Source organism: Myotis davidii, unplaced genomic scaffold (genome assembly GCF_000327345.1).
Source record: "Myotis davidii unplaced genomic scaffold, ASM32734v1 scaffold120, whole genome shotgun sequence".
NCBI classification, from domain to species: Eukaryota; Metazoa; Chordata; class Mammalia; order Chiroptera; family Vespertilionidae; genus Myotis; species Myotis davidii.
In genome coordinates, this window is record NW_006294778.1 from 7,184,804 (window position 1) to 7,196,935 (window position 12,132).

Genomic DNA, 12,132 nt, shown 5'->3' on the forward strand with positions numbered 1-12,132 from the left:
TGCTGTGAGTAAAAGAGGAGAGATGAGTTAGGTTTAAATAATACTTGGGTGGTTCCCATTTACTTTCTGGGAATCCTGAGACATTTCAGTCTGATTTATGAAAGCATATGGAATGCAATCTAACTTTTCCCAAAGTTCATCTAAACAAATTGCAATTGGATACAATATATTTTTCTTACAATATGTGAAGTCTGTCATCATGAGTATTCACATAACTTAAAGAGTATAATAGCATATCAAAGGAAATATAAATCCAGATGTTAATAATAGAGCAAGACTAATTTGTGGCTGCATTTTATGCCCAAATACCACATCACCAAAGTGAATATGGGTTCCTGACTAGTGTAGACTTCAAACAAAACTCGATATAGGTAGTGATTTTCATCTAGTTTTCCTAGAACTTATTGACATTTTGAGTAAAAATCAGTAATTTTACGAAATACATATTTAATTTACATGACAAATCTATTTTCAGAACTATATTGTATGTGTGCACACAGAGAAAATTACTCTAAAACATGTGACCAAAACCAGCAAATATTTATTATTTCGGAGTTTTTGTGGGTCAGGAATCCAGGAGGGGCTTAGAGGGCGGTGATTCTGGTTTCAGACTCTCTGTGAAATGGTCACTTCCAGGCCTGACTGGGCTGCAAGGATCCACTTCCAAGCTGACTCATATGGTTGTTGACAAATGGGCTATCAAACTGAGGGTTTCAGTTCCTTGCCATGCGATGGGGGCCTCTCCAAGTGGCTGTTTATAGTGTGGTTACTTGCTTTCCTCAGTGTAAGATATCTAAAGAGGGGGGCCACTAGATGACACACGCAAGCCTGTTTATAACTTAACCCTGGAAGTGACATCTCATCACTTCTGTATTTGTTTGTTGGAAGTTAATCAACAAGTTCAACTCACAATCCAGGGTGCGAAATTAACAAAAGCATGAATGCCATGAGGCAGAGAGGGATCAATCTGGCCCATTTTAGAAGCTTCCCACCATGTATTTTATCTGGTCAAGTAGCTACTTGGTCAAGACTATGGAATATGAACAGCTGTTGGGGATAGTAATAAAGTCATGAAGGCTCAAGTGTTTTAGTTTTCACTAGATTTTAAAGAATTGCTAATTCATAAAAAGCCATTGCTAGGAGAAAGTAAAAATGTAATAACTATTTGGAATATTAAATAATGCTCTAAAACAATTATTAAATATTAACTTCCTCAACTAGTACATAGTGGGCTCTTCTCACTGGGAATATTGAAACAGAAGATATTTGGACTATTTTACTTAGGATTTTTATACAGCCTGTCTCAGAAATGATGATCATGTCCCATTACTAAAACAAAGTTACTTCATTTTTATTTTAATCCCCACCCAAGGATATTTTTCCACTGATTTTTAGAGTGAGTGGAAGAGAGAGGGAAAGACAGAGAAATATTGATGTGAGAAAAAATTGGTTGTCTCCTGCACGAACCCTGACCAGGGCCTGCCTGGGCCAGGGAGGAGCTTGCAACTGAGTTATGTGCCCTTGACCGGAGTTGAACCCGGGACCCTTCAGTCTGCAGGCCAACGCTCTATCCACTGAGCCAAACCAGCTAAGGCAAAACAAAATTACTTTAAAATACAAAGATTCAATTGGTTATTCGTTTTTTATTTATCCATCCCATGAGCATCTATTGAACACTTATTGTGGACAAGGCATATCCCTTGTGTTAGATATAATGTTATTTTTTGTTTAAATAATAAGTACATTTCTACTTTTATAATGAAAATCTTAGTTTTAAATTACATAGTGAGGAGAATATTCATATTTAATATGAATATGGAAAAAGAAATGTATAATATACCATTCTCCTAAGTTTGTCCATAAGAGGGAAAACATTTCCATGGGAAGTACTATGACAGGGGTCTACAAACTAACTATCTGGTCCACACTTGTTTTTATATATAAAGCTTTGTTGGAACATAGCCACATCCACTTGCTTACATATTGTCTGTGGCTGCTTTTGTGCTACAACAGCAGGTTGAGTAATTATGAAAGAGACAGTATAACCTACAGAGCTTAAAATACTATCTGCCCTTGCAAAAGAAATTTGTTAATTCCTGACTTAAGGCGAACAATTAAAACTTGTACTTCAGGAATTGCTAGACTAATAACTATTAAATACTTTCTTGATGATTACATAGTGTTACATTCAAGATTATTATGATAATAATAGCCACATTTATTTGAGCACCTACTGTGTGCCAGGAAGTATGTTAAACAGACATACATACACAGATATCCCATTTATTCTTACAGCACTATGAGAAAACACTGTTTTACAAGAAACAGATTAAATATTCCAGGATTGCAGTTTAGGTTTGTCCGGTTCCAAAGCCCAAATTTGTACTATATGGCTCCTCCATTTCTCTGTATTACTTTCCATGTATATTATATTTTATTCAAAATGACCTCTCTCTTATTCTACCAATGTGGCTCTTTCCAATCCCTCTGCTTTTTTCTCACCCTACTTCCAACCTTCCCACCCCTTTATTTATATCTAAATTGTACTAATCTGTCAGAGACCTCCTTTATCACCACCTGTTCTATGACACCTTTCCTGAATCTCCAGCCAGAAGTAATCTCAGTCCTATTTGTCAGCTACACAGCAGCTAACAAGGTCTCTGGTGTCCTTTAACTGCTCTGTACATGCTAAAGAATGATATTAAAATTCTATAACACTGCCCATGCGTTATTTTGTATTCACAGAATGCTTTCCTCTAAAAGCTCAAGTAAACTAGAAGGTTTCTTTTAAGCTTATTATTGTAGAGGGAACTGACAATCATAATGCATAATCTAATGAATAGTAAGGGAATCTGTCTAGATGTTTCTTATTTCAATCTAAGATTGCAGTATATTCAGTAATTTTCTCTAAGCAGTTTTTACACACCTCATTTCATTTTCATCAGCCATGTTTTGTAGCTGCAGGTGTGAGATGTGGGTTGATCATGTATATCTTTGACATAGGCTGCCATTTTACAAAGTCCACTGGATAGCTGCTATTTTTTATAAGTAGTATAATAAAGGCTATTTTAAGGCATAAATCTGTTTCCTAACACTCTTATGTATGTTCTATGCTTGTCATTTGAATTTTCTCTAAACATTAGAGAAAAGGATCATGGAATTATAAAAGCCAGGTCACCTTTCCTCATGTCACCATGGGCATTGTGATGGTTGCCACTTACACACATGTTTTGCTTTCTTTGCTTTATTTCACTTAGTACTTTTAAAGGTATGCATTGCGCTATGGAGGGGATAATGGAAATATAAGTCTCTGAGCTAATAAAGTCTAGTCTAGAAGAGATAATGAACAGTGCACAGTAGTATAAAACCAAATTATTGGTATAATGGCAGAGATCATGGATTCAGGAGATAGAGACACTTAAAGTCTTTTCTAAAGAATTTAGTACTTCATTACCCACTGTCTTATACTGTGTGTTAAATTACTTGTAAGAAACATTCATAAACTTTTGCTTTATAGTCTGCCTAGAGTACCCAGCAGTTTTTCTGTCTTTGATCCAAAGGCAGTCAACAGGGCCAGTCCTTGCAGTAAATCAATCCTCAGTGGATGATTCCTTATTCCTGGAATTCAATTCTGTTCCTACCTCTTTGTATTAATAGCTTAAAGGTACTGGCCTCAAATCCTACCTAATTACTCACAGTCATTACTCTAGATGTATTATCTAAAACACATTAGTCAGTATTTTCTTGCTTCTCCCTCTGGATTTTCTTTCCACTTCCATATTTTATTTTAATTCTGATGATATTTGGTTTGATAGGGGAAAACAAAACTCAGATTTATTAAATCTGTACAATACTCAAATTTATTAAACCTGATAACATGCTAGTTATTTTTCATGTGTGTTCTCCCATTTTATATGCACACATAAACCCAAGAAGATAGTTATTGATCATTTTCATTTTTAAAGTTCAGGAAACTGAAATCCTGAGAGGTTAAATAAATTATCTAACACTGAACAGGTAAGTTTTCTAAAGACTTCAGCTTATGGTATTAGAATGTATGTTGGGATGCTTCTTTGAATTAACATTTACTAAAAGACAAAAGCATTATATTTAATGTTGGATATCTTATTCTATCAAAAAGTTGAGTGACACATAATAAAGAATTGAAGATGAGATAGATAATAGAACAGTGTATAGAGAAACAGGTCTACAGAGAATTCAGATATTGGAATTATTAGACTAGGATACTAAAAAAAAACACACCCCAGCAAAAACAAATGTCCTTGACATTTTCTAATAAAGAAAGGGAAGCTTGAAAAAGTTAGGAAACTGAAAAATGCCAAATGGTGACAGTATATTTGAAAAAGAAACAAGTAGAAATTTTAGAATTGAAAAATAGGATTGAAATTAAGAAAATGGTTTGATAGCAGACCAGACAGAGCTGAAGAAAGAACCAATAAACTGGAAAATAAATGTAAGAAACTAGGCAGATGATGTTTTGTTGATTTGTACACTTGAAACCTGTATCACTTTGGGAACCAATGTCACCCCAATAAATTCAATAAAGAAGAAACTATTCAGAATACAACACAGAGAGACAACAATGAAAAGTACGGAAGAGAGAATCAATGATAAATGATAAGGAAAATAAAACTCTAACATCATTTCATTGTAGTCCAATAAACTTTAGCTATTATTTCTACTAGGTCACTCACTCCCTGCTTAAATACCTTCAATATTTCTTATTGCCTACAGAATTAAATGTAAATTCTTATACTAAAAACCTTCCTCTAACGCATTTAAACTCACCTCCAACTTCTTCCTAACATAAAATAGCTCATCTATGCTCGTTCTACCTTCATGTTGTTATGATTTATGTTCTACTCCAGCTTTCTTGCCTGAAAACTGAAGTCTTTTACAACCACCTTCCTCTCTAGCCACAGTCCTCCCCTGCCTTTTCATCGTGCTTCATTGATCTGTTATCAATTCTCAAGTTATATTGCATTATAAATTGCATCTCAGATGCCACATTTGACTGTACACTTGTCAAGGGCAGAGATATATATTTTTTAATCCTCACCCAAAGATATTTTCCCATTTATTTTTAGAGAGAGTGGAAGAGAGAGGGAAAGACAGAGAGAAATATCATTGTGAGAAAAACACATCGATTGGTTGCCTCCTGCATGTGCCCCGACCAGGGCCGAGCTGGAGAGAAGCCTGCAACTGAGGTCAAACCTGGGACCCTTCAGTCCACAGGTGAATGTTCTATCCACTGATCCAAACCGGCTAGGGCAAGGGCAGAGATTTTTAAAAAATATTTGAAGACATTATTTTTAGAGCAGTTTTAGATTCACAGCAAAATTGAGTAGAGATACAGAGAGTTCTCATATACACTCTGCCTCTACATGGACACAGCCTCCCCCGCCAATCAACACCCCCCCACCAGAGTGGGATACATTTAATACAATCAACAACCCTACATATAAACATCATTATCCAAACTATGGCCAAAGTCCGTAGTTTACATTAGGGTTCACTCTTTGTGGTGTACAGTCTAATGCAGCCGTGGGCAATCTACGGCCCGCGGGCAGGATCCGGCCCGTTTGAAATGAATAAAACTAACAAAAAAAAAAAAAGACTGTACCCTTTTATGTAATGATGTTTACTTTGAATTTATATTAGTTCACACAAACACTCCATCCATGCTTTTGTTCCGGCCCTCCGGTCCAGTTTAAGAACCCATTGTGGCCCTCGAGTCAAAACGTTTGCCCACCCCTGGTAATGGGTTTAGACAAATTAAAATGTCAGGCACTCACTATTATAGAATCATGCAGAGCAGTTTTACTGTCCTAGAAATCCTCTCTGCTCCACCTATTTATCCCTCCCTACCTGCTACCCATGGCTAGGGATTTTTAAAAATTTATCCTTAGAAGGAACATAATAACTGACATCCTTGCCCCCAAATAAATGTTTTTGGATGCATGGTTGAATGAATGAAAGAAGGAAGGACAAATTGGAGAGAAGCAGGGCATCTTTGTCACCCTCTTGCTGACTGATGTTTTGTCTCTGTTTCAATATTGACTCATACTATTCTGTTCTACTCAGAAGACCACCCATACAAACCTGCCTGTTCTTGAAATGCTAATTCCCACCTGATCCATTAAACTGAAGTCAAGAGAGAACTCTGGACATTTTAAAGACGTATTTAATGAAGGATCTATTTAATTCAATGTGCCACACTTGTATTTTTCATAAGCCTATGTCTAGATTCCCCAGAAGACTGAATTATATTTTTATGTGGGGGGTAGAGTTTTTATATCCTCACTTATTATGAGCAAGAGATGCCTTCATAAATTATTGCTTTCGGTTGGGATTATAGACAGTAGCTATGGAACAGAGAGATTTGCTGGTCTATAAACAATTCACAGTCTGTCTCTTTTGCATCAATTCAGCTAGCTGTCTAGGACAGAACATTATTGGGAACTAATTAAAATTATAACAGGGAAGTATATGTTTTTGCAGATTTGAACTTGCAATCATTTCCATAAAAAGCCACAGAGGATTGCCAAATTGTTGTTAAAATAATATAACTTCTCTTTGTGCTAGCAGAAGTTATTTATAAAACATTTGTCATCCTTTCCCAAGTATTTTAAACATTCCAAATGGCATCGTTGATGTTATTTTGTTTTTATACAAACTTAAGAAGAAAATGTTTCACATGCTGCTGATTTTGAAGACATTACTTTCTTTATCCTTCCACCCCACCCCCCAAACAGTTACCATAAGGGAAGACTAATTTAGATTTTTGAAATTTCATTCATTTAGTTTTGACCATAGAGGAGGATATATTTATCTGTGGGGTAATAGTTTTGTATTATAAAAATGTTTTGTACAAATGTCAGTTTCTCATCAAGGTTAATTCACTGGGATATTTTCCTATAGCTTGAGGGATTTCTGAGAGAAATGCTTTGGGGAGGTTTGAATTGGGATTTTATGAATTGGAGCTATGAAACATCTACTTTAATAAAGATCAATACCCATTTGAAAGATTATGAAGAAAACTTAGCCCCATAATATATTAAAAAATCATGTTCTTTTTAAAGTTAAAGTTTTAGTCATTCATATCATTGTGATAGTCTTCACAGACATGTTGGTTAATTTAGCATTATTAACTCAATAATAATACTCTTCTTTCTTGGGATAATACCACAGGGGGTGATATTATTCTAAAAGAGAACAACGCATTCAATAAACATTATCTTTAAAACATACTGCTGAGCATATTCCTCAGTAGGATCTTGTAATTGATACCAGTTTTAAGTTGAAATCTCAATTCCTGGTCATTAAACTAATTTGCAGTCTTAAAAGGTAAACTGAGTGATTAGGTTCATGGCAGTTCTATTTTTATTCACAGATAATGCCTCTGAGGTAGCAATTACTGCTCCAGGAACGAGTAACCATAGAAACAGCTCTACAGGCCCAACACCCGACTGCTCACCTCCGTCCCCCGACACTGCCCTCAAAAATATTGTAAAAGTTATTCGACCTCAGGTAAGTGCCCAGAATGACATTATCTGCACCATAACGTATTTTGTTTCTGAATCAGTGCATGCAAAACTGACATTGCAATGCCTGGCCTATTTTAGGATATGTACATTGATTTTTAGATTAAAAGAGGGGACTTGGAAGGGGGATGTTTTCTGCCCTTGGAGTCGATGGTAGACACTGAAATCTATATCAGCTTTTAGCAAAAGGAATTTGTATATTATAGAAAAAACACACAAATGAAGCTTAGGAAACGTGCTATTTCACATCATCTTCCTTTCATAACATTTTAATAATTATAGTCCAGTTATTAAGTTGTTACCTTTTTTTTTTGGTGTCTCCTGCTCATTTTGTCTTCATTTCTCTGAACATGCTGCATTACTTGTAATCACTTCCCTATCCTCCAGCCCCAGTTGTTTTTATATATTTTCTTTACATTCTCTATTCCTTACGGTCTCTAATTTTGCCTGTGTTTGGTATTTTGCATCTCATTGCTCCTTACTTCCCTTCAGTGCTCACGTTCGCCTAGCTGGTCTCCCTTTACCCTTTGTTCTTTTTCCTCATGCCTGTCATTTGTCTGTGTGGCTTTCTTTTGCTTCCCTCTTTTTTCTCTTTCAGTTGGATTTCCCAGTAGGCGGTTTGCAGGCAAGCTTTAGAAATATCACTGGGACAAGCTGTTCTGTGATATTTCATTGAAAATAGCACTTATAAAGCTGTTAGCATTATATTTTTGCCAACAGGAGAACTCAGAACATGGACTTGGTCTTGTTCTCAAACCTGGCTCGTTCTGAATGGGCCTCATAAAACCCAAGAGAGGGGGGACTGTGGATCTAATCAATGCCATTCACCATCTACTTAAGTATATAGTATGAACAAGTCCTTTGAGCTAATTTGTAAGACAGATGTGCCTTTTAAGACTGTTTTGCTTTGAATGAGCCATGATTTCCTTAATATCTTATCTTCTTTCATATCATTTGTTTAGGACGATTCCTATTATAATCATCATCCTCATTAATAAAATGGCATTTATTTATTTATTTATTTTAACCTGGAATTAGCCTTTTACTCTCAATATTATGTTATGAATATTCACCCACATTTATGCGCAGTTTAGTTCATCTCCTTTTAAAATTTAAAAATTTTTATTTTTTCCATCACCTTTAATCTCCTCTATGCCCTCTATTCCCCCTCCACCCCCACAATCACCACACTGTAGTCCATGTCCATGAGTTCTCTCTCTTTTATTTTTATTTTTTCCTCATTCCCCCCTCCTTACACCCCCATCCTTGAGCTGACTGCCTGCTCTCTATCTATGAGTCTATTCTCTATTTTGCTTGGTAGTTGTTTGTTCATTAAATTCCACATGTAAGTGAAACCATATGGTACTTGTCCTTCTCTGACTGGCTTATTTCACTTAGCATAATGTTCTCCAGGTCATTCATGCTGCCACAATGGCTAAAATTTTCTTAAAATGGAATTTAAACCTTACATATCCACCTCAGTTTATAGAATATTTTCTTCTTTTTCTTACTTTTTTTTTGGAAACTTTCATATAAATTGTTTCCGTTAACCTTCATTAACTCCAAGGGACTGGATATTCTGGTGTTTTGGGTAAGGATGTTGGCACTCCAAAGGGGCTAAGTTGCACAACTAATTTGCAGTTCTTTTCCTTTCTTTCATATAATAGTTGTCTCTTCTGGTCCTGTTCAGAGGCTAGAAAAATCCTCACGAGATTGTACATGACATCTTCATGAGGAACTTACAGGTTTGGGGTCAGTTAGGCACAGTCACATTTTACACAGAGTCCCAATATGCAGAGGAGAAAAATGTCTTCAAAAACCCTTTCTTCCTCTTCAGGGAAATGTCATCTAGTTCATTTGCTTCAAGAAATAACCTCATTAACCCCATATTTAGATGCTAAATGCCACATTAACTGTCATCGGTTCTCTCATTACATGAAGCTGTTTCTGGTGTTACTGTGAAGCCATAACATTTCCAGAAATTTTAAAATGTCTTAGGTAAGAGATTGTCCGATATGTAAGTTAATAAGATCCATTAATAAAAATATTTACTTTTATACCAATGTAAATCCTCTGATGTAAATGCATGTGGTCATTCAATGAATGAAAAACAGATTTCTTTCTACATATCTGGTCTATGCAACCCTAAGGAAACTTAATCCATAAATCCTTCCTTATATATTCTTTAGCTGTGTTTATTTTGGTAAACTTTGAAGAAAACGAGAGGTAGTGTTAAAGCCAGAAATTCCAACTTGACTTTATTCCTCGGTTCGTTATTACTAGTAAATGTCTATGAAGCTAACTAACTCCAGCTTCCTTTCTTAGCTGTCATAGTGATGATTTGAGGAGGAAAAAAATGAAGCAAGTCAGGAAACTAAGGATTATGGTATTTAACTTAGAACCAATGCAGCCTATAAGTTTGTATGTAATAGAACAATGTCTGCTAAGGTGTATAATTGGGAAGGAATATGACCTCAACTTTCTTTTTGCTGCAGAGACTGTGGTGGATTGCTTATTTCTCCTCATGATGTCTAACCTCCTGGGGCTCCTCTTTCACTGTAGAGCGCAGGGAATAGAAAATTAGTGGAAGTAATTATTAGGGAGAATCAGGGTAGGACACGTGATTTCAGGAAAGGGTTTGGAGACTAGAGAGTGTGGGTGGGGGGCAGCTGGATGGATAGAACAGGAGACTCCCTGGAGTGTTCTGACAAGTCACAGGTGTGTGAGGGATGGAGAATGGTTGAGATCTAACTGTTCCAAAGAAAAGATAATTGTTGTTAGGTTATATAAGAGCCTATATTTTGATCACAAATTTAATCCTCTAAAGTGTTTGCTAATTCTGGCTGGAAATGCAAAAAATGTGAAGTTAGATTGACTTATGGGTATTAAAACACTTTTAAAATTTACTAATTAGAAATTAATAACATGGTTGAAAAGATCATTTCACTCTTAAAACTACCTGTGTTCATGAATTTGCATTTCTTTGCCTGGGTATTGGCACATGTGTTCATTTTTATTGTGAGAATGATATAGAATTTGATGAGGAATAAAAACATAATTTCATTGCATTCACTGCAAATATATACTACTTAGATAGAGCAAGTTTAGTTACTTCCCCTTCTCTTTTTGTATGTCTTTATCTAGTCTACTTTCCATAACTCTACCTATACATGAGAATATCCATTGTAAGCAAGGACTCATTGCATTCAATTTGTGGTAGGGCTGATTATACATTGCATGTTTGGAATTACTGTTAATTATTTAGAAGCCACAGATTTTTCAGTGTTTTGTTGTTTGATTTTATTTGGCATATTTATTTATTTTTTCAATATGTTTTTATTGATTTCAGAGAGGAAGGGAGAGATAGAAACATCAATGATGAGAATCATTGACCGGCTGCCTCATGCACGTTCCGTACTGGGGATCAAGCCTGAAACCCGGGCATGTACCCTGACTGGGAATTGAACCATGACCACCTGGTTCATGGGTCGACCTCAACCACTGAGTCACACTGGCTGGGCGTGGCATATTTACTAACTCACTAAGTCACAGCTGTTAGTTCTGTATCCCATGTTTGAGCTTTTTACCTTTGCTTCTTTGGATTCTTTCATCTCATAAAATTCTTCAGATTATGAAATATTCTATTTTCAACTCGTAGAGACTGAAATATTTATATACTACTGGTTTCTCTTTGTCTTCCTCCAGTATATTAACCTACAAGGCTGAGCTTCTCTATCAGGATGTTTTACCCACATTTAAATGATAACTTTGGCTGAACAGAATATTTTAAGTTTGGTGAGATCCAGTTTATAAGGTTTTTTCTTTCATGGTTAGTGCTTTTTGTGTTTTGTTCAGGTTGTGAATATGTGCTCTCATATTTTTTCTAGTTGCTTTCTGGTTCTGGATTTTATATTTAGTTTTATGATCTATCTCGAATTGTTTTTGTAGGTTGTGAGGTAAGAGTTGAGATTCATTTATTTTTCCTACATAGAAAAAGAGTTTTCTCATTGAGTTGACTTAATGCTTTAGTATTGTTTATTACTTTCACTTTCCAATTGTTCATTGTTGGTATATAGAAATGCTGTTGGGTTTTCCATTATCCTGTGTCCTGCCACCTGGATAAACTTATGGAAAAGTTATAGTAGTTCCTTTTAAAAATAATTTTTAATGGTTTTCTTCTGTCCTCTGAGAATAATGATGGTTTTATTTCTTCTTTTTCTAGTCTTTATGTCTATTGTTATTATTAACTAGTGGCTGGTGCATGAAATTCATGCACATTAACGGGAATTAATTAGAGGAAATATTTTAATATTGCTATTTGCCCTTTCTCTATAATCGAAATGTCAGAGATGAAAGAAAATAAATAAAATGTATATGAAAATCTTCCTCCTGTCAGAATCTGGGGCGCACCGTGGGAACCTGAGCCAAGTCCCCACCCACCCACGTGCGCCTCAGAATCACGTGACACCCAGACCTGGCCAGGCCCAGCCCATTGGACTAGATCCAGACCCAGCCGACCCCACCCCCGTCAAGACCCTCCGGGTGGGAGGCGCAGCCCCCGGCTGCC

General features: G+C 36.0%; 1 protein-coding gene across 1 annotated transcript in view; it reads left to right on the forward strand.

The window, feature by feature from the left end:
* Positions 1-12,132, forward strand: part of LOC102759493 (ankyrin repeat and sterile alpha motif domain-containing protein 1B) — a 553,884-nt gene that overhangs the window by 238,452 nt on the left and 303,300 nt on the right. The window contains exon 11 of the mRNA XM_015567586.1: positions 7,415-7,551. Coding sequence (XP_015423072.1) covers positions 7,415-7,551 — 137 coding nt within the window. The remainder of the gene's footprint in view (positions 1-7,414; positions 7,552-12,132) is intronic.